Source organism: Coturnix japonica, chromosome 22, assembly GCF_054131305.1.
Source record: "Coturnix japonica strain WE chromosome 22, WE-NBRP24, whole genome shotgun sequence".
NCBI classification, from domain to species: domain Eukaryota; kingdom Metazoa; phylum Chordata; class Aves; order Galliformes; family Phasianidae; genus Coturnix; species Coturnix japonica.
The window spans coordinates 5,086,185-5,108,627 of record NC_140684.1 but is presented as its reverse complement, the minus strand read 5'-3'; the positions used below and the strand labels follow the sequence as shown (position 1 = coordinate 5,108,627).

The following is a 22,443-nucleotide window of genomic DNA, read 5'->3' as shown; positions in this document are numbered from 1 at the left end:
ACAGCAACAGTTTTTGCACCACCTTGAGGTGGTTTTGATCCTATGGTTATCCTAAGCTGAGGTTTATCCTAAGCTGCTTGGCTTTTCTCATGAAGCCAAACAGAATTAATTTCCAATGGGATGTTTAATGTTTTTCATACTGACAGCCATAACTGAATAAACCCTTAGGGAAAGCCTAATTTCAGCCACTGAACTCCAACCCTGAGAAAGATAATCCTCTGGTGAATTCATTTTCTGTTGATACTTTGATGTTGTTGATGGTGGCTTTTCTACCTTCTTCGTAGAATCGGTACAAAATGGTGGTTCTGGAGCCACTGAACAAACTGCTTCAGCAGAAGTGGGAGACATTTGCTTCCAAGAGATTCTACTTCAATTTTATCTCGTACTTGTCATTCATGATCATCTTTACAGCCATTGCCTACTATCAGCCATTAAGGGTGAAGGTAAGCCCGATGTTCTTTTATCTAGAAGGCTTGAATCAATGGTGCTGAGTTTTAATAGGCTTGGGGTTTTTATCACAACTACCAGTGAAAGCATTTTGCTTCTTTGTCTTCATTTTGCAGCCTTCATTTCCAGTGGAGTTCACAGCTGGAGGCTTCCTGTGGGTCTCTGGGCTGATCATTGTCTTGCTTGGAGGTGTATACCTAATTTTGTCTCAGGTATGTGGCTCTCTTATCTAATCTCATTGTGAGAATGAAAACAAGGAAAAAAAGCTGTCACTGATGTGGAGGCAACAGATTTGGTTCTCCTGAGGTCAGAACATGTGTGAGTGGATGGCAGGAGAGAGCCCTGCTCTGAAACACAGATCAGTGTGATCCTGTAATGACAGGAGTGGTATAGGCCAGGCTCCCGGGCAAGAGGAGGAATAGGCTCACAGCAGTAATTAATTAGGAGTGACTTGTGATTTATGGTTATAAAATGCATCCCTAGCATTTAATGCTATTAATACTATTAATAAGGACACAAGGCTGAGCCATTATTTAGCCTTTGTTTGTACTTCTCCTTTTACAAATAAGGCTGTGGAAGAGCGACTAGCTGAAAATTTGGATCTTGAAAGCACGAGGAGGAGCTTATGGAGTGAAGCTCTCTCCCATACAATAGGCTATGCCAGGCAGGAATCGATCTTCATGATGTTCTGTTGCACTGATGAATGGCTACCATTGATTTTTTTCAATTAGAGTCTGTATCTGCGGAGGAGACGCCAGTCCCTGAAGACTATGTGTTCTGACAGCTGTGTTGAGATCTTGATGTATGTCTCTTGAGGTTTTTTGCGCAATGAAAGCACGGGTGAAATTGGTTCTCTGCTGTGTGCTGCTAAGTTGCCCTAACATTACTAGAGAGATGGTGAGCAGGAAAGATTGATTCTCTGCCGCTGTCTCCTCTTTCCATCCTTTCCCTGCTTGTTTCTCCTACCTGCTGCATCTTGTCATAACCTGTTGCTGTAATAGACTTAGTGGGGTAGAGCCTGTCTTTCGATTTGTGGTGGAACACAGCAAAGGGCAGATCTTCAGTTATTCCACAGTTTAGAGCATGTACCTGTTAGAAAAAGAGCTCAAGTTTTGAATCATGTCATCACCATGGATCAAATTTGATCAAAAAGAAAAGAGACTTTGTATTTGTTGAGGACAGATGTGTAGATGCATGTGTTTGCATGGGTGTGTGCATGTATTCAAGAGCTATAGTTATTTTATTTCCTATCGGTTACATGAGTTGCATCAAGCTGTTAAGAGCTTCCATACTGTGAGATTAACCAGTTCATAACAAAACTGCAACAATACGCACATTTGGTTATAACAGGATTTGCTTATATAAACTATGTGCCTGGTTAGCTGTCACTTTATATGCTCTGTGTAGCCTGGTAAAACGTGTTCACTTTCCCTCGCAAAACAGAACCCAAACTGCAAAGGGGCCGTTTTGTTGAAGCACATCACTGTGTCACTCATTCTGCTTCTCTCCAGCTTCATCCAGGCTTTCGCATTGCTGTTGTCAGCAGTCCTGTATGGCGCAAGTTCAGAAAACTACGTGGTAGTGATGGTGTTCTCCCTGCTCCTGGGATGGGTGAACATGCTGTATTACACTCGGGGCTTTCAGCGCATTGGCATTTACAGTGTCATGATACAGAAGGTCAGTACTTGGGAGACATTTTATGTAAAAAACTTGTATGTGTCAGGAGCTAATAGAATTCCTGCCATTACTTTTATTCTCTCAGGACCGTGAAACATAAAATGAATTGATATATGGACTTGAAATAATTTGCAGAAGGATTTTTTCATGTTTTTTTCTTCAAGGAAGTGCAGTTGTGGCAAGCCACTGATTTGATATCTTTGAATCTGGCAAGTTAGAGCAGCTGACATTTACATGTTGGTCAGAAAGTGATAAAAGCAGCAGTCAAAGCCAGTGTAAGTTCCCTGGAAAAGTTGTGCTTGGACTGAGAAGTGTTTCCAGATCCATGTGAGAGTCTGGGACTAGAAAGGCAAAACAAAGCAGAGGTGAGATGAGAAGGGAAGGAGTCTGATATCTACTTGTGTGAAACCCAGTGAGGATAGAAGAGAAAGAGCTACATGCATTGACATAATCTGGAAACGGCTGCTTGAGAAGGAGTGATGCTTCCTTCTGCTTTATTTCAGACTATCCTGAGAGATCTGCTGCGTTTCCTCTTGGTTTATATGATCTTCCTCTTTGGCTTTGCTGCAGGTGAGGACTTAATGAGCATCATGTTATAGGCTGGGCTGCAAGAAGTAATGCTTATCTGAGGAGGATTCTGTTTTTCTCGTAGCTCTGTTTACGCTGATGGGGGACGCTCCTTCGCTCTCTCACAACAAGTCTGTTGCTCAGATGGAGAATGCTGGGAGCCATGCTATATACGGTGGGCTGCTCAATGTCTGCCTAGAGCTCTTCAAGATCACCATTGGGATGGGTGACCTGGATTTTCACGAACATGCCAGATTCAGATACCTTGTCATACTTCTGCTGCTGCTTTTTGTGATCCTCACTTACATCCTTTTGTTCAACATGCTCATTGCGCTCATGAGTGAGACTGTCACTGATATTTCTGGTCACAGCAAAAGTGTTTGGAAGCTGCAGGTGAGACACAGTGTTGCTCAGCAGTTATCATGGTCCAGATGATAAAATCCAACATCATTTTTAAGTATATTTAAAGCTCATGCTGTTTGCCTGAGTACTGGCCTGTTCAGATCCAAGTGTACAAGTAACTTGAGTGAATTACTATTTTGGTCTGATACAGTTAAGCTAAGGAACACTTTGAGGCTGAACTCCAAAGATTTTTCCAAGTCAAAGTACTTGCTGAGTGGGGAAGATTTAATGAAAATGAGGGACTGGGCTCTGCATGGCCAGTTTTCCTCCTGACATGGACTTCTTCTTTCAGAGGGCTATTGCTATCCTAGAAATAGAGAAGGCCTGGCTGTGGCGCCAAGGAGGAAAGAGGAGATCCGGCTGCTTGATGTCAGTGGGCCTCAATAAAAAAGATGAGAGGTGGTGCTTCAGGTAAGACAAATGTGCTGTTACCCTTAAACTTAAACTTCACCATGGTGATGGATTCCTGTGAGTGATAAGCTGGTAACCTTGCTCCACCACAGGAGTTTCAGCATTGACTTGGCTGAGCGACTCAACCACATGTTCCTGGTATATGCACACTATCTGGTGATTTCACTGCTGAAAGTCTGAGAGCAAGTCACCAAGATGCGTGCTGTTTAACCCACATCTGTGGATGTGGTTCTGGTGGCAGGCTGTCTGCAACAATGCTTTCTTCACTGCTGCAAGTAGCTGTGCCTGGAGTTGGCTGTGGTGGTAGAGGTGTAGGTGTAGGCTGGTATCCCCTTCCCTCAGGAGCACGCAGTATGAGTGCAACATGAAAAGGCAATTCTTCTCCACCTACAGAGGGGCACAGGTAAACTTTTCTGTACTCGGAGAAACAAAGTGCCAGCAGCACTTCTGTAGCTCCAGGGCTTTCTGTGCAATGAAGCATGCAAAGAAAAGAGAGTGTAAGAGGTTCTTCTGTGTTAAGTATGGTCCCTGGGAGGAACTGGAGTATTTTAGAACAAACAAGTGGCATAGGACAGCAAACCACATGCAGAGGGTAGATATTTACCTCAGAGAGTAGATACTGTTAGACTACAGAAAGTCTTAGCTCAAGAAAAAGCTCTGTAAGGTGCTGTTGCTACAGCCAAAGTATTAAACCTGTGTTAACAGGATGGGGTTGAACTGGGATGCTGCAGGACAATGAGACCTGGATGAAATGCTGTGCTTCATGCATCTGTGTCTCTTGCGTTTTGTTCCTGCAGGGTAGAGGAAATAAAATGGACAAGCTGGGCAAAGGAAGTGGGAGTTCTTAAGGAAGAGCCTGGAAACACCAATGATTTGGAAATAAATCCAGAAGGTAATGTCAAATAATGAAGAAATGTCCTGTGTGTCCTTTTGGCTTCTTGCTCAGCCACATTGTTCACATATTATGTCTTTTGGTAACAAATTTTAGGCCAGTTTGCTCAAGCAATTGTTTCAGAGTACTGAATAGTAGCAACATCACTTGTGAGCTGAGCACATAAAGAATTGGTTGGAGTTCAGAAAGAATAATGGGAACAAAGGGGAGGCCATTCCTATTTATCTCTGTTAGAAATAGGCAGGAAGCACTGCTGAGAGGAGCACGGGCTCTTTTTGCCTTTGGCTTAGATCAGTATCCCAAATGCATGTTGCTTTTTGTAGATAAAAAAGCCAAAATGTGGACACACTCATTCTACAGGTGCTAAAATCAAAGCTTTTACTGCATAAGTCAAGGCACTCACGACTTCGTCAAATTCTGCCTTAGATCTAATTGTTTGCTTCCCTCATTATAGCTGGGAGGCAGCTCTGTGTGCAGAAAGAGAGCTGTTCATTTCTCTGTTTTGCTCAGCTCAGACAGAACCTCCATCAGAATTACACAGCTTCCTGCTCTTTCAGCATAGTCTCTTCCTAGATGCCAGCACTGCAGGAATGGGGAGGTTTCAGCACTTGAAGAACTTAATTGGGTGTATGTTGGGTTTCCCTAAACCTGCATTCTTCTTAAACCTGGATCCCTTTGTTAGCTTCCTGCTGACAAAGGGCTGCTGTTTTTATGTCTCCTGCTATAGAGACGAGATCACGGAAGCAGGTGCCACAGAAACAACTGAGATCAGCTGTTTCAGAGGAGCAGTCACTGCTGCAGCCCCAGCTATCAGCAACTGAGATGATGCTTCTAAAGGGACAAACCAGAAACCTTTAGCATGTTTTCTTGTTTGCAACTTTGCTTCCATCTTCAAAGGAGTAGTTCTTCCTGTAGCAGCTGGAAGAATTGAAGGCATTATCAGTGTTAAAGTGCATTTCATCAATGACTGTGGTTCACCCTGTGACTTTAAATGTTTTCATGCACTTTAATTATGAATTTTCCTCTGAAGAAACCGTTTTTTTCTCAACCTTTTCTGACTGACACTTTCCTATTACTATGTTTAAAGGTGCAAGAGAAAGATCATAGGGGCAGTGGGGAGTAGGCTTTGAGAAGGCAATGCTTTCTGAGCTGCATAGAAATAAAGTTGTTTGCCGTAGAGGAGTGAAGAATGGAGTTCACCTATTTAAGAATGGGTTAACTTATTCTTTTATCACAACACAGCAACCTGCACTGAAGTGCTTTGGAATGAAGAGTATTTTGGAGGCATAACAAGTTGTTAATGGCAGAACTGGCTTCTCTGGTGTGAGATGTGAGTGGACAAATATTCAGGTTTCAGTCCTTGTGAGCCATGCTAAGTGTTTGTCTCAGTACTTGCAGTGCTGGGATCACACCAGAATTCCCATTTTACAGTACAGTAATGAAATCATTTGCACAATGTGCACATTTGCTTAAGAGCACAAAAGTGATGTGAGTTTTCTGGGCCTGTAGCTTCACCAGGTGAATTTCTGAAGCATTTGTCTTTTAGAGATTGCATAGTTTCTGCAGAAAGCAGCAGCAGAATTTAACACATTGCTTCTGAGGGATAAGATGGTGCAGAATGCTTCATGTGGTTAACGTTTCCTGTCAGTCTTAGCGAGCTTCTTTCTGTAATTGACTAAAAGAACCTCATTGCTTTCTTGTGTTGTGCACACTGCCTCAGGGTGGGAAATGTCTTAAGCTCTGAAGAGGAGAAAAAAATGAGCTGCCTCACTTTTAACCTACATTTAACAATAATAATAATGTACTATTCTGCAAACTATAAATATAGCAAGTTTACTTAATTGAAAGTGTTGATCCTTGGATGTATTTTCAGAACATCAACCTCTCTCAAAAAGAAGTTGAAGAAGTGATCAGTGTGGACTACAAGGTCTAATCGAATTCCTGATCATAATTCACCCAGTACTGTGCTGACCTCATTGCTGTGCAAGTTAACTCTTGTTCTTTATGACCTCTTATCAGTTTGTGCAGCCACATCTGAAACTGTAACAGGCTGTTGTTGCATTGGATGCATCTTTCATAGAAGGAAAGGTTAGTGAAAAACCTGAAAAAGCTGCAGTCTGCAAATGGTGGTGGCACCCTCCTTTCTGTAAGATAAACTGTGCAACTCAAGATCTCTCTCTTGTTTCTACTTTGAGCAAGTGAATCTAGAAGACTTGTCTTTTGGATACAACCATTTTAATCCTGTTGCTTATTTACATCGATGTGACTGGCAGCAAAAGTGCTACTTTTATAACCTGCTCACTGTCAAATCAAATGGATTCTTCCCCTGTGCTGGATGATTTCCTCTGCATCTTCACTGTGTTGGGTATCTGAATTGTAACTGACTTTTCTCACTCCAGCTTCTGATGTTTTCTTGCTTTGTAAAACCTTCAGCTGCTTTTTCCATCTATGGCTTTGTCCTAAGTGTTCCCAAGATTTGGCAAAGTGCTCATGTTGCACAAAGAGATCATCTGACATGGTAATATATTGCTGTGCGTGGTGCTTTGCTGTAACAGGGGCACTTTGAGATTCTCAAGGAGTGCAGATTCAGATATGCTATCTGTTCCTGGAGTCTTAATAAACAACGAAAGAAAATTCATGCTTGTTGGTAGTGGTTTTGATAGGTGTGGGCTGTGACAGCTTGCTTTCAAGGTAACCTGCTCCTTGAGCCTATTTATCTTTAAATCACTTTCTTAAGCTTTTGGTGTTAATATTTTCCATCTGCATTACATTTTTCCCCCCAAAAAATGTAGTGCTCTCTGTGAAACAGGACCGTGGTATTCCTTGTGTTCCACAGTCACTGCACAGAACAGCAGCCCTCTAAAACTCACAAATGAAGAATGATGGACAGCAAACAGAGAGGGGCAGATGCAGCAAACCACTGCATCAAGTTGGTCTGAAGGTTTAGCAGTGCCCAAACTGGTGTACACAGTTCTTTTTGCTTGTGGACAAAGGGAGAATTGTGTGGATTTACTTTTCTGCAGGGGGGTCCTTCCTATAAAGCTGAGGTGAGTCTGTACTACTGAGGTTAATAGCAGTAACCTTCCATTTTTGTGTGTCCTCAGTCAATGGATAAAGCTCCTCTTTCATTTTACCAGCTGAGCCACTTTGCATTTTGGTCATGTAGCAAACAGGAAGGCTGTCTGGGACTGACTTTGCGAGATGTCTGCTGTACCTTCCATAGGAAGGACTTAGAAGGTGGTTCATGGCTTTGATGGCCCAGCAGAATTTTGGAAACCACTCTTAAGAGAGCGTAATGTTTTGTCACTGAACCCTTCAGTCACAAGAAATTACCCAATGGTGATGTACCCCTTCCCTTCTTCTCCTTGTGTTTTCCTTCCCACCTGCATCAATCCTGCATCTTAAATCCATCTGTGTGCTAAGTGGGAGGCTTGGCATTGCTCTCATCTGAGAGAAAAGAGAGAAGATATTCTCAAAGCCCAGTGAATGACCAGCTGCAGTTTCTCTCCTCTGTCTACTCTGTGTGTGAACCAGAAGACCCTGAAGGCCCATCCATGCTATGGAGAGAAGACACCAGCAGCTCTCATTATCTTCCATGTAGGTTTGTGGGTACTGCAATCCTCTCCTGTGCTATTTGGTCAAGGTTGCCTGGTCCCTCGCTGGGATGGGGGGTGAATGCAGACTGTATAAGCTCCCAAACTGCGTCTCCTCCATCACACTCTGCCAGGTCATTGCTTTCAGTGGCACCTATACCAGGCTTCAAACATTTCCCACTGCTCAGTAATCCTTCTCACTGCTTATCAGTGTCATTTTCTTACAATAAGCTTTGCTCCCAGTTTGTGTGGCTCCTAAGGGGTGGAGGTTGAAGCAAGTTTCTCCTACTCCCCAAATACTTTGTACATTTTATTGCTGTTCTTTTCCCTGTGGCTGAAGCCAATATAAGGAGGTGTATATATCTGCGTCCCGCCTGATTCCTTCTCTCTTCATGACCCCATGTGCATCTGAGCATATTTTCCATTGCCTCGTTAGCTGGTTGAAGGAGTCTTTGAAATGTGACAAGCAAAAGGGCTCAGACAAAGAACAGATACTTTATATAGCGGCTACGTGAGCTGCAAAGAGTTGTTTCCAAAGTGAGGAGGCTGGTGGATTTGTCAGCTGGGCTGTTCCTGTGATTAGTGATTACATTTGTTCTTCTTCACTGTATTTTAAAATCTAAATATCCAATTTATTCCTCTGGGATTAAAAAGTAAAAAAAAAAAACCAAAAAAAAAAGGCAGCCTTTTAAAGAAAACTCTTCCTCTTTTCCACTTCTTGGCTGCTCCAGCAGCAGTGCATCAGAACAGTGTGTGGCTGTGGCTGCCTCACGGCTGGCTGCTGTCATGTCAGTCTGAGCCCAGAGTGTTTGCTTTGCTCCTGGTGTCGATGCCATCTTTGTCAGGTCTGATATGTGAGACACTGAGCATTGCAGCCTTTCTGGACGCTCAGGCTCTGATGGCTGTCAGATGTTGTAAACAGAGAGAATCCTTTGAGGATGGGAGTGGGAGGCAGCTGGGAGACTATTTGTGACCTGTTGTGCTCTTGTCTAAAGGAGGCTTGGAAAATGTACGTCTACTGGGCGAAGAGCTCCACGTCTCTCTGTTGGTTCTTCTTCCCTTCCCCAGTCCTCACATTCCCAAATGATTTTCTACACAGTTGACTTCTCTGATTGCTCAGTGTTTGCTCATTCACCTCATTTGTCACTTGTAATAACACACCCTGCATACAAGTAGCACTTGTTACGCAGTGCTCAGTATGAACTCTCTGGGGGTAACTGTAGACTGCTCTGCACCAAGTGAAGGTCAACAATACAAAGAGATGAGGGATCAGTAAAAGCCCAAGAGCTGTTGGTAGAGGGGGCCTTCCCAGACATACCCTTTCATGCTGGGTGTACTAAAGGCACTGACAGATGCTAAGGAAAATGTGAAAGTGTATTTCTTGGTAACACAAGTTTGCCTTTCAGCAGCTCTTTGCACCTGCAGTTTTATTTAAGTGGCACCACTGAAACCTTAGACACTTCAGCTGGGAAACCAACAGTAGAGTCCCCATCCCTGTGAGCAGTGAGGTGTGCTGAGCTGGGAAGTCAAAAGAGGAAGAGAGCTGCTTCTGTCTGGCATCTTCAGTCCTCCTCCCTCCTTCATCTCAGAACTGGGAGCACTGATGTCACTCTTGCACCTGCTCTACCTGATGAGTGAGTCAAACCCAAAGCCACGTTTGTCCTTTTGTCCTTGTGTTTGTTTGTCTGCTCATCATGAAGTAGGTGAGAGGGGGGTGGACTTTTCTGTTCCTCTGCTTTCTTATTCAAAAGACTTGATGCTGCATGTATCTACTCCATCTGTCCATAAGGAACACTGGTTAAGTATTCAGTGCATGCCTTGATCAGCCTCACAGACTTTTTGGCAAGCTTTGTGCTTCTGATGTGTTGGGGAAAAAATATTATCAATCTTAGTATTTCATTGAGATGTCTATCAAGGTTCTCCGGAACTTCCTTTACTATTTTAGATTTAATATCAGGGTTTATGCTCTGCTCTTTTCCTTCTTTGCATTTGACTTTTACATGTTAGATGGTGGTGTCTTATCTCTGCTAGTGCCTCTCTTCTCATGTTTGTCCCAGCTTTGTAAACACATTCTTAACAGAGATATCCACAGAACTTTCAGATCTTGACCTTTCTCGATTTGGCTTATGGGAAATAAAGGTGGAGTAATGGGTGGAGGCTGCTGTCCTCGTGTACTTCAGTACTTCACTCTTCCTTGTGGCAGCATTTTTGGCATTTGGTAGCTCTGCTGCTGAGAGTTTCAGTGCATCTGCCTGAGCTGGTGGGTCTCAGGTTCTTGAAGCTTATCTAACAGATCTGTGCTGATGGTGTCTGCATGTGAGCTCCACAAATAATTTGCTGGTATAGTTACTTAATCTGCTGCGTGCTTCTTTTTCACCCTTGCTTTTAAGTACAGCACATTTAATTGGAATAACTGAAGTGCTAAAAACTGAGTCATCTGTGTTGGAAATCCCTGTGAGCCAGAAGTTTAAATGCCTTGGCTTTGCAGCATGACAGCAGCAGAACTAGGTGCAGAGTTGAGGAGTCTTTTGTTCCCAGACCAAATTCCATGTGAGCGCAAGAATGTTCATGAGGGAGATTAGCCCCATGGTGATCATTTTTTCTCCTTGTTGCTGCTTGGGAATTGCCAGTTACTCCAGAGACAGATGAATGTTCCAGGGAACTTGGTCCAACATATCTGGAGCTCCGTTTTTGTTTTGCTTTGAAGGAATTTTGCTGGAAGCCTTTGTAAATGTATGGAGTTGTGAGGCTGTTACCAACTTGGAGGCCAACGCCTTCAGCCTGGTGATACCTCCAGCCTCTCTCTTTTCCTCAGCTCAGAGCTGAAGCCCTGGCTGACCTGATGGCAGGGGGGCCTCATCAAGGGAAGCACAGCTTGCTTTCTTACTCTCACTAGGAGGCTTCCAGTGCTGTGCAGGGGACGCTGAATGTTTATTTGCCAGATGGCATCTTCAGTCATCCTCTGTCTGTGACTCCGCTCAGCATTTGTTGGCCTTACCCCTGCCCTACAGGCTTGCCTGCAGAAGCATCACCAGGCCCTCACCACTGCAGAAGACATGAATGGAGTCTGTACCCTTCTCACTGCCAGTAAGATGTTAATAATACAAGGAAGAGCAGGGCAGAAGAGCAGTTAGGAGCTGGTCTTCATGCCAGAAGCTTGCCTAGATGTTCTGCTGGGTGAATCTCCCAGGGCACCTTGAAAGAGTAGACCTAAAAATGAGTGAGGCTTACAAGACATTACTTTAAATCATTTAAAATGAAGCTTGATATTTGGGGACAAAGTGAGGCTGAGCCGTATGGTCACAGCAGGTCTGCCCAGATAGATAAATCCAGAAAGTTATGACAGAGAAATCGTTGTTGTGAGCCAAAAAAAAAATAAATTAAAAAAAAAAATTAAGTCAGTTCCAAACAGGATCACCAGAATACAAATGTGTGATAGAAACGGGGATTAAGATGGATTGTCTGCACAGCATTTGCAGCTGGTGCTTTCTGCGTCCATGCAGTCAAGTTTGGGACTAAGCTCAGTGCTCTGAGGGACTTAGGGAACCAGCCTTACATCTTGTATAATCAGCTCTGGCTTTGCCATCTTCTTCCTCCAGATGAGGTTTGCTGTGGTGCAATATGGAACACAGACCTAAACTGAACTGAGCCTGCAAGAAAGCTGCAGCAGATTAACTGCTCTCTTTGAGGTCCAAAACATGAAGCAGCAGAGCTCACACTGCAGCAAGTACTGTAAGTTTTCGTGTCTCAAGAAGCTCCAGGAATGCTCAAGTGATTCCATGTGTTTCTTATGCATTATGCAACCCTTAGTGCCTCCTCTCTGTTCTTGATCTCTCACCTTCAAAGCTCTCACTTTTAGTTTTCCAGTGCTTTTTGTAGTGACGAGTTCTGCCAATAGAGGGCTGTGAATGAATCTGGCTGGTGGTCTGTCAGATCTGACTCTGGCATCCACAAGGAGAAATTGCCAAGAGGCAAAGTGTGTAAAGTCCATCCTATCTGACATGGGGACCTCAGAATGAAAATCTTGCTCAGGGCATGTGTTCATTCCTGATCTGCTGCACATTCCCCTGGGAGTCGTGCTTTCCTCCTTGACTCCTTTTTCTTCCCAGTAGCATGGCTCTAGTAATAACAAATACTTCATTGCAAAAATGCCCCTTGTGCTGCTTGTGAAGGCAGAGCTGTCAGCTGTGGAAAGCCGTCATCTCTAGGAAGCATTAACCCTTGTGCACGTGAACGTGCACGTCTGCCTTGCGTGTCTGTGCTGAGCAGGCTCTTGTGTGCTGAGAGCTCAAAGAACATAAACACCCTTCAGCAGCACTGACATTTCTAGCTCTGAACATGTAGTTTGTCCCATAAAACAACTCTCTTATTTATTTCTTTCTTCCATAGGGATAGAGTCTTTAATGAAAGCCATGACTCCAGACTGACTGATGACAAGATAATCATTGCCATGGTATCTGGGCAAGTGTTTCTGGAAAACCATTGACTGAGAAATGTGCTGAACACCCTTGAAATGGCTGAGGTCAAACTCTACGTGCCTGGGGTGAGTAGGGAGCAACATCAAAGCCATGTTTGTTGTCTCTGAGCTCACATAAGAAGAAATATGTTTCCATTCAATCCCTGTGTCTGCTTTTATGCTTTAGTGGTGGGTGGAAGAAAAAGTAGTCTTGCATTAGATATGCAGGATGTCCATTCTGAGATGCCCTGGCTCTCTTGATTCAATTAGGCCTCTGTCTTCTTGATTCCAGAGAACTTACTTTGAAGGCAGTTAAGGAGTAAGTCCTAAAGATGCCTACTTTGTACAAATCTTGTCACTCAAGCTTTTTTATTTGCAAATAAGGTTTTTCTGTAGAATCAAGGATCCCAGCTGCATTACCCAGCTTTCAGAAAACCCCCTTTCAGATTGTCATATAATCACATGAAATATATGAAGTGTCTGCTCACTCTCTTCAATGTATCTATTATGATACTTACACTTCTGCATGTACTCAGAGCAGTTTGTTGAACTGTAGCTGTAGTTTTAAGATGAAGATCTGATCCCCACAGCCCAAAACTCACAAATACTTCCATAGCACCCATTCTCTTGAACCTATTTACTGACCCACAATATTCTGCAGTGGCATTCAGGTCAAGTGGCTACACACACCTTGTTTGTTCAAACAACAGCCATGTTTTCTCCTCCAGACAAATGTACATGCTTTGAAGAAAGAGTAAATCCATTGTAATTGTTTGAATAACTCAATTAGCTTTACTATTGCTGTGAAACAGGCTGTGGTCAGGCAGCCTCCACTCATTCTTCCTGTGCACCTCCCTGGCTGAGAGCATTTCCTGCCTTTTTTAAATGAGATCTGTTGAGGCCTCATCTTCTGGGAGATGCTGCTCAGCTGGGTAAATGATCAAAGCTCAGCTGCTCACATCAGGCTGCTGGAGGCCACGTGCTGTCACTACACCATGTTTTCTTTGGTTAGATACCCCACAAGTAGCAATCAGGGAGCTGCCAAGCATCTGGTTTAGCTAGATGTGGATTATACAGCCATCACTCCATGATGCTTTGGGAACACCAGAAGAAATAATCGAATTTGAAAAAAGACTGGGAAGGCATTTATCTAAATGGAGCTCATGCTCTATTTGTGTTATGTTCTCATGGCTCATGGGAAAAGACGTCACCAACGATGCTGTTCTGCCTTTTATTCTGTCAGATTTTTGAATAATGATTTGGGTTCTGTTACGTTGGCTACAGGACCTGTCCCTGAGGATGGCAGAAATGTAATAAATAATAGGGAAGTGATCCACATATAAGTAGATATGTGATGTTTTGTTCTAAAAATTGCCTTACTGTTGCACAGAGCTAATTCTACAAAGCTATATATAGAGAATTCCAGTGAAGGAGCTGCTTGTTTGTTTTTTTTTCTGGAGCCCAGGTTGGATCTTATTTTGGCCCTGAACTTTGCCCATTTGGTGTGAACTGTGATGGGGTGACAGATCTCCTTGTTGGAGCTCCGTTTTATCACATCCAAGGAGAAGGAGGAAGGGTTTACGTCTATTGCCTGGAGACAAAGGTAAAAACACTGGTAGCGTAAACAGTCCATGTTGGGGATTTTCCAACCATGCCTAAGTAGTGACAAATAAAACATTCCTCCTTTGTGCTCTCACTGAATGTGCTCTCCCTGTATGGTAGAGGACTGCAGGATGAAGCCAGCGATCCTATCTTAGCTGTTAGAGTATAAAAAAAAAGGAAAGAACTATAGAAATAAAAGCATTCTGTACACGAGATATACAGATATCACAGTGTGATAAAACCATTTCTCCTGCTTGTATGTGGGTAATTTGTTGGTGCTGACTTTGATCTGCCAAGCAGTGTTCTTTGCAGCGTTTATAACAATGTGTGGGTAGCTGCTGCAACTTTGCCTCTTGAGGCTCGTAGAAAACAGAATGTTTTGAGGGCCCAGCTGATGGATCCAGTGTAAAATATGCAGGAAATTATTAATTGCATCATTCCGAATGACAACTGAACCTTCTTTAACAACAAACCAAGAGAAACCCACTTTGGTGCTCTGCTAAGTTTCGTTAGGGGCACGTTCCAAATGGTGGGAAGCAGAAAGCAGCCTGAGCATCCATTCCAAGTCGAACAACTTGCACCCTCTGGTGGTTTATTTCTGTTATGCAGTGGAGAAATAAGCTCGTCTCAAAACCAGCCAGGCATCGACTCCATCCGTGAACAGTTTACATTGAGTACTTCAGCATGTCCTCTTGTGTAGGGCTGTCTGGCCCCCTGCTGCTGATGGAGGGTCTGCATGTAGTCAGTGCAGAAGGATCGGCCTTCTGGCCTGAGAATTAACTGGTATGTGGAACCTCCAATTATACTGTTTAGAGCTTTATTGTTCACCTGTAAGCATTGTGAATGTGCAGTGAGGTCTGTCTTTTTTTTTTCATGTATGATCTACTCCAGTTATAATTGCTGTGAAGGGATTTGGTTAGTGGGTGTTTTGCAGTGGTTCATTCCCCTTGGAAGGATGCCTAAATGTGCAGTGACCACTCCTTTCACAAGGTTTGGGTTTACTGTGGCCAGTGTTGGAGACATCACTGGGGATGGATATGAGGATATTGTGAGTGGAGGCCCCATGAAGATCAGCTTTCAAACAGTTCCTCTTTCAGCACCATTGATGTCTCCAAAGGTGATAAAGACAAGATGGAGAGCTTTTTCTCTGGTGTCTTGTTGGGGGTTGTGTCCAGTATGCTTTGAGAAGGAAGAGCTTGTGTTTCTGGAGCAGGAGGCTGATAGGAAGGACTTCCACATTCCATTACCATTAATGAATAAGAAATTTGCAGATGTTGGATGGTGTGTGGGACTCACAGGTTCCTGCAGCAGAGATGCTCCTTATTGTAGTTACTTGTCTGTAGGGAAGGGAGCAGGAATCATGTGCTGCCTGGAAAGCAACCCACTCTTTGCAAACCTGTCCACTCATTATAGGATAGTCAAAACTTTGCAAGTCAGGAGCACCGAGGAACCAGCCTGACAGCAGCTTCATGAAAGGAAGTGTGTTTTTCAGTGGATGAGAAAGAGATCTCAACTTCAATTTGTTTCCCTCCCCCCATTAAAGAGTAAAAGCCCGTGACATTTCATCAGTGCTTTGGACAACCCACCGATAGTGGCTTTGATTGCACTAATGATGGTCCCCAAGATATCACAGTGGGATGACTGGAGGATGTAGCTGTGCTCTGGTAGGTAACGAGTGCTATTTTTTAGTCTATTGGGAAAATGGTTCAAAGACAAATTTAGAACCTGCGTTCCAAGCACTGTGTAATGATTCTATTTATAATGTGGTATCAGAGCTACGTAAAAAAAAAATCTTTCCCAGTGCTAGAAGAAATAATAATAAATGTAAAGTGCTCAGCACGCGTTGCTTTTGCCTTTGAACTTCTAAAGCTTTGAGCAATTAATGAAGTCTAACAGATTAATGCAGGTCTTAATGTCTGCAGTTCAGCAGTGATGGTTGAAATCAGTTAGACACAGGAAAACCTTCTTGGCTGACCATGCCTTGTTTTCAATCAGATGTCTGCTAGCAGAGTGACTGGTGGAGTTCACCAAGGAGAGGAAAAGATGGACGGCTTCAGTTCTGTTCTTGCATTTTTTATTTGAAAACACAGTGCAGATAAAGAGAATTTGTACCACTGGATAATGAGTTTATCTAATGGAAACATAAACAGAGGGCTTGATTTTGAAACTCTCTCTCCATCCTGGTGTATTTTGGCTGTTCGTTCCTTCAGACTGACGTGGTTTTGCATTCCCAGCAAAAAGTGGAACTTCTGTAAATAGACCAGAATGGCCCAGGTGAAACATTATGGAAAAGCTGAGCACTTCTTAGACTTGCTGCCAGGATTTCTTAAAGCCTTTTTGATAAGTTTCTTGCTTGCTCTTCATTGACCAGTTGTTTGCTCTCAGCCACTTGAGATTCAGTCCTGAGCGAATGCTAATGTTCCAGAACAGCAGCATCATCGAAACTACACTTCAATATAATCCCAGCTTTCCTGGTGTCTCAGCAAAGTGATAAATGGGAGCTGTGATCAGACTGCAGTAACTTCTGGTACCTCCAACAAAGCATTCTGTACATCTCAGAGCCTGAACTGTCAGAGCCTCTTCATTTCATTTCATTTCATTTCACTTCACTCACTGCATGGGAAGCTGTTGGGAATCTGTCGCCATGTTTTTTTATCTCCTCTGTGAATGCTGGAGCTGCAGATCAGAACTGTTACCCTTCATTCATTGCTTTGCTCTGAGCAAAATTCCTGTTTGTTCTTCCAGTGTTTTCAGTTTCCACAACAGCTGCAGTCGTCCTAAAAGCACAGCTCTGACGTTTGATTGGCACCACGTGGTTCTGTTTTAGCCTCATGCTTGGCACAGCTCTTCAGCAAAGAGTTGTTTGGTGTTCACAGCTTTGGACAACAGTGCAGACATCACTTCATTGTGAAAAGCTACCCCAGAGATTCACAGAACAGCAACTCAAGTGGAACAATGTTTAAAAGCTGTGTTGATGTAAAACAGAAATGGAAAAATGTTATTTGAAGTTTGGAGATGGTGCTTTAATGTTAAGAAGGAAGCATTTTCCTCCACACGTCTAATAATACTGAATAATCATCTGGGCTGCCTCATTATCCGGTTTGTGTAAGTACTTGGAGGGAGCAATTAGCAGAACAAGATGATTTGGGTCACTCAGTTATGAAATGAGATTAGAAAATACATCTAACCCATCTCATTTTTCTGTCTGCTTCTAGAGAAGTAGTGGTGGGCCACTCTGAGGAAACGAATGCTCTGCAAACAGTGGAGATGACCCACACGTGACAACCATGTCTAGAACCATGTCCTAAAGAACTCCATTTTAAGAAGGTGATGGCTGAGGTCAGATTGCAGAACAGCCAACTATTAATTTAGGGGCAGAATGCTCAAAGAAAACAGCTCAAGCTCTTGATTCATTTGCTACCCAAGTAAATGCTGAGGCAGGTCAGTGTAAGGACAGCATTTTGGTTGTTAGACTACAGCATGAACTTCTGATTTAAGACTCCCAGTCTTTTATTGGGCTACATCCACCTAATTCATTTTATGGAGGCAGACGCAGTTGAATTTCCCCAATCTATTTTTATTCAACATTAAAGAGCGTTCCTATTCTGTTGGCAGCCATCCTCTCCTGCTTTCACTGTGGCCAACCAATACCATTCACTTCTGCAGACTTACCCTTAAACTGCGGAGTTGAGCATCCAGCGCTGAAGAAAACAACTGTAAGTAGAGATTATTACTTTCATTTTTTCCTACCTCTAAATGGTACTTTGAGTAGCTGCTCTTGCTGCTGTATCTTTACAGTTAGGCCCTGTGTTTGTTCACGTTCAGCCTGGCACTCTCATGCATTTTCTCAAGGCAAGAGATAATTCCTTAATTCCTGCACTTTAATGTTTGTTCTGGAAGGGGATGCCAAACACAAAATGCATCGTGCTTTAACAGGATCCTAGTGAGTTAAAGAGTATTTACAGTGTAATCAGTATTCTGCTGTTGACTCCTTTTCCCTTAAAACTGCCCAACTCCTCAGTGATTTGGCAATTAGGTGAAAGCGTATTCTGAAGTCAGCCTGCAATCGTTTAATATCACTGAGTATTGCTATTTTCACCCCAAAACATGCTGAGGACTGAACAAGAAAGGCTGGATGTGGCTCTGGGCAGCCTGGTCTGGTGCTTGGTGACCCTGCATGTAGAAGGGGGTTGAAACTGGATGATCATTGTGGTCCTAATTATAGCTCAAACTTCATTATTTCAGTAAAAAATAGAACAGACTTTAGGGTCAACATTTAAGAGCAGTGCATATTTAAAAGCTTGTGCTTACTGAACTGGAAAAGCGGGTGCTCAAATCCTCCTTCCAGCTTAGCAGAGAAAACAGATGAGTAACATAATCCCGTTTTGTTCCAAATAGAGCTTTGATTCCAAATGATTGGAACAAGAACAGAATTAGGGCATTTTTCTTGCTCAGGGGCTTCTCTGTGTGTTACGGTTCAGATTCCTTCCTTGTCACATCCCTCCTATTAAAATATATGGAGCTGATTCATACACAGAATTTTATTAAACAGAAATTTTAGAGGAAATGCAGACTCATGTGTGGCAGCTGCGCCTCCCTCCAAGCACAGCTGAAGGCAAAGTTTTCTACATCAACTTAAAAGTCGAAGCTTCCAGTTTTGATGAATGAAAGCAGCGTTACACATCGACAGATCAACGCTGCTTTGTGGGGAAACATCTCAAGGCAATGGAAGCTTTCAGAGACCATGTAACAAACAGCAACTCCAGCACTGCTGTACATCACCCTGCAGGGCAGCAGGCTGGCTCCTCTCCCTTTAACTGCCACTTTCCATCCTTCTTGTACAGCCCATGCTGGCAATTCTGAAATAAAGGACCAATATGGGCAGGTAATAGTTGTTTTATCCATTCTGCCTTTTTTCTTTTCAAGCCTAAATGGCAAATAGTACCATTCTGACTGAAGAACGCGTCCTTGATGTCAGATACGCATTTACTGCAGCCCTTACTATGTTTTAAAAATATTCAATTATGTTCCATTAATTCAATCAATTAGAGGAAAAAGGATGGAGAGGATTCCTGGTAGGACTCCAATATAATTTACACCTTCATAATTCCAAGCAGTGCAGATTGTCAGGTTGCTTTCTGTAGCTTAAGATAGCAAAAGTAAAAGCCTAGAAGATGGGGAGGTTCTTCTTCCTCATTCCTTAATGCACCTGGCTCATTGGAGGGACTAATTTTCAATAATAATTAAATTGAATGTTCACTTAGATTGATTTATCTTCCTCTGCAGGCCAGTCTCTATAATGTATGTGAATGTTAGCCAAGGACTTCTTGAAAACAAAGAATTTGATATGACTTCAGACTTGGTTTGTCTCACCCAGCTGCCATCAAGACTAAAGAACCCCCTGCGCATATTCTTCTCTAGATAAATGGCTTAAATGCCGCCATCAGGTTACAGCTTTGGGGTCCTGTCAGCATTCAGGGTCACAGCTGTCAAAAAGAAAACCAGCAGAATGAGGAAAGAACTTTTAATAACCTAAGTGGAACTCAAAATGTGAACTGGGCCTGAAGGCATCTCCCCCTCCTCCCTGAGGTTGAGCCCATTTCCTTTCCCCCCCTCACCCCTCAAAGACAGTTTATATGGGAATGTACCAGAGCAGAAGACTTTTGTGTGTGTGGTTTTTTTTACACATTTGATAGTTTACTGTACACACTGCTAACTGATGTTAACACCTCATTCTGCTAACATTCAAAAGACCGTACATAAAAAACAGCAAAGGAGAAGGGCAGCATCAGTTCTTGGAAGCCCTGCACTGCCTCACTCACTGGAAGAGGCTGCTGCTGCGTAAAACTTCACCGGCAGACCCAAAAGTCAGTACTTCTTTATGAAACTTTGTGAGCTGCTGCTTTATTTTTCTCATGGCAGAAGTCGATTCCTTTTTCTTGTACACCACATTTTTCAAAAGTTTATCTGACAAGTAGTGCAGCCAGAGGACGTTGCTGTGTGGATGATAGTCAGTCCAGCTGTTGGAGTTCTCCGCTTTCATTTGCCTGTAGATATCAAACTGGTAGTCCCCTGTGCCTTCAAACAGCTCTTCATCAGTGGAAATGTCACAGAAGACAGTTAACCCATCTTTCTCCAGCCTAGACAAGGTATAATCGATGATGTTGACGTGGATCCCTGCTGTGGGGATCGTGCACGTAGTCCCATTCAACACGTAGTTAAGCTCCTTTTTGTCCGTTTTCTTTACCAGCACGTTCCCCCAGTGCAAGTCTCTGTGCTCAAAGTGCAGTTCCTGTTCTGCCACAGCCAGTGAAGCAGTCACCTGGTGCAGAATGCTTTTTGCTGAAGCCACACTAGTCAGTTTCTTTCTCATGTACTCCAAATCGTTTCCTCCAAATTCAAACTCCAGAACCATGAAGAGCTGCTCTTCCCCAAACAGGTCTGGCCGATCATTTTCTGATCCCATTACCTTTTTGTATGTGTCCCAGGCTTTTAGGAGATATTTAGGATAAGCCCCTTGAACACAGTGCACGGAGTACAAGCTGATGAACCCTACAGTCCTATTCGTGGACTCTTCAGACAGAAGACTGAGTTCCTTTGAAATGATTATTTCAGGTAGAATCTCTCCAAAGCTCTTTTGAGCTTCATCGTTCACCTTTTCCGTTCCTTCAATGGGAATTATTTTTAAGGCCACAGGTCCTCTGTCACTGTCTATCTGGAAAACCTCTCCAAACACCCCTTCTCCAATTTTCTTGCAGTTTTTCGTCTTATCTAAGGGAATGCAATCCTCAAAAGCAATGGGTCCCTCCTGCTGGCATTCCTTAAACACTTTCTCTGCGTCTGTAAGCGTGACCTCCAGGACTGAAGAGGAATTCATGGGAGCCAACAGGGCCACAGAGGAAGCAGACAAGGAGTAGCTCTCAGCCCTAGAAGACAGGGTTGCTTGGTGCCCTGAAAGCTGGGAAGTCACAAAGGGGTTACAAAGGATGCTGGCATAGGAACTGTCATCTGAGAACACTTTCTTTTTCCTGTGGAAGGACAGAGATGCTCGAAATCTACCCCAGCGGAGGGAGCTATTGAGGGACGAGCAGTCGGTGTCCTCTGTCCCTACTGACATCTGAGCACCCTTGTTTCTTCCTCTTGGTCTTAATCGCGGTCTGAGCACAGAGGTGCCCGTCTGCTGCTGCCTCTTATTTTTGCGCCTGATGGGATTGAGCCGCGGTTGCCTCCCCCAGCGGCTGGCACTGAAGCCGCTGATGCAGGCTTTCCTGCAGGTGCTGCCCTCCCCGGGAATCACTTTGGTACTTTTATGTTGGTACTTCGTGGTTCCTTCTCGGCCCGGAGGGGACGCCGCCTTCCGGCCGCTCAGCCACAGCGGCACGTCCCCTCGGTCCAAAACCACCACCGGCATCAGCTGGCACTCGGCCGCGTCCCCGTGACGGCCCGGGCTCCCCGCTGTGTCATCGCCCGTCACATCCCCGCGGGGCTCTTTCGACAGCCGCGGTTCATCATCGAGGTGAGCGGCGGCTGCGGCTCGACGCACGGACGCCCTGAGAACCCTCCGCGCCGTCGGTGACCGCGGTCCCGGCTCTTTGCTCTCTCCCGGTGCCTCCGCACGGGCCGCTCCCGTTTCCCCGTCCCTCCCGCTCCCCGTGCGCGGCGACGGCGTGATCCGCTCCGGGCCGCCCCGCGATGCTCCCGGCGAGTCTGCGGCGCTGCAGAGCGAGGCGTCGTGAGACGAGAAGAGCTCCCGGCTGCAGCACAGCGCCGGGCCGCGCTCCAGGCTGCCGCTGAGCTCCGGGAGCGGCTCTACCGGGCTGCGGGACGGGCGGGCGGCGCCGCCGGGGGGCGCCCAGTGCGGGGTGCTGCAGAGCAGGGGGCGGCTGGAGCCGGAGGGAGAACCCTGGAGGCGGCGGCGGGAGCAGCGCGGCAACGGGGAGGGAGACGGGGAGCTGAGCGCGGCCGGGGGACGGTTCTCCTTCTCCGCCCCGCGCCGGCTCCGCAGGTACCGGGGGCGGGCGGGGCGCTCACCCAACGGCTTCAAGCGGCGTAACTTCGGCGGAGAGAAATCGGGATCGTCCGAATGGGCGGAGGGGGCGCTGGACAGATTGTTGGCGGAGAGAGCGCTGGAGGCGGCCGAGGAGGAGCTGAAGAGCTGCCTGCGGTCCTGAGGGGGAGAGATCCAGCGCTCGGGCTGCGGCAGCGCGCGGAGGTACCCGCCGCGCCGAGAGTACGTGCGCAGCATCCGCGGCATCGCGGCCGGGCCGCACTAGGCCTCAGTAGGCCGCACTAGGCCTTACCGGGCTTTACCGGGCCAGGCCTGAGCGGGGTTCCGCGCTCCCGCCGCCGTTTCAAACAAGATCTCGCGAGATTGCGAGAGGTCGGAGGGCGGATAC

At 44.9% G+C, this 22,443-nt stretch overlaps 2 protein-coding genes and 1 long non-coding RNA gene across 10 annotated transcripts in view; 2 read left to right on the top strand and 1 right to left on the bottom strand.

Annotated features, from left to right (window-relative positions):
• The window catches only part of LOC107322411 (transient receptor potential cation channel subfamily V member 2), a 26,092-nt gene extending 5,148 nt beyond the window's left edge, over positions 1-20,944 (top strand). For 3 of the 8 annotated variants that reach the window (XM_032448425.2, XM_085522047.1, XM_085522049.1), the window contains 9 exons: positions 285-443; positions 564-659; positions 1,179-1,249; positions 1,959-2,124; positions 2,628-2,694; positions 2,777-3,084; positions 3,386-3,504; positions 4,302-4,396; positions 5,124-7,034. In XM_032448425.2, coding sequence (XP_032304316.2) covers positions 285-443; positions 564-659; positions 1,179-1,249; positions 1,959-2,124; positions 2,628-2,694; positions 2,777-3,084; positions 3,386-3,504; positions 4,302-4,396; positions 5,124-5,254 — 1,212 coding nt within the window. In that variant the 3' untranslated portion in view covers positions 5,255-7,034. Of the gene's footprint in view, positions 1-284; positions 444-563; positions 660-1,178; positions 1,345-1,958; positions 2,125-2,627; positions 2,695-2,776; positions 3,085-3,385; positions 3,505-4,301; positions 4,397-5,078; positions 7,035-9,398; positions 9,624-11,588; positions 11,722-12,378; positions 12,533-13,910; positions 14,049-15,590; positions 15,712-16,792; positions 17,153-17,262; positions 17,375-17,662; positions 17,764-19,333; positions 19,459-20,805 lie in introns of those variants that run through there. The other 5 variants (XM_032448428.2, XM_085522048.1, XR_014936469.1 and 2 more) reach the window with 4 other exon arrangements.
• On the top strand, positions 6,348-7,245 carry LOC146757390 (uncharacterized). Its single transcript, XR_014936505.1, has 2 exons — positions 6,348-6,484; positions 7,189-7,245. It is a non-coding gene; the product is annotated as an uncharacterized LOC146757390 (long non-coding RNA).
• Positions 18,574-22,443, bottom strand: HASPIN (histone H3 associated protein kinase). Its single transcript, XM_015880414.3, has one exon. The coding sequence runs from the start codon at positions 22,299-22,301 to the stop codon at positions 19,866-19,868; it is 2,436 nt and encodes an 811-aa protein (XP_015735900.2). The 5' UTR covers positions 22,302-22,443; the 3' UTR covers positions 18,574-19,865.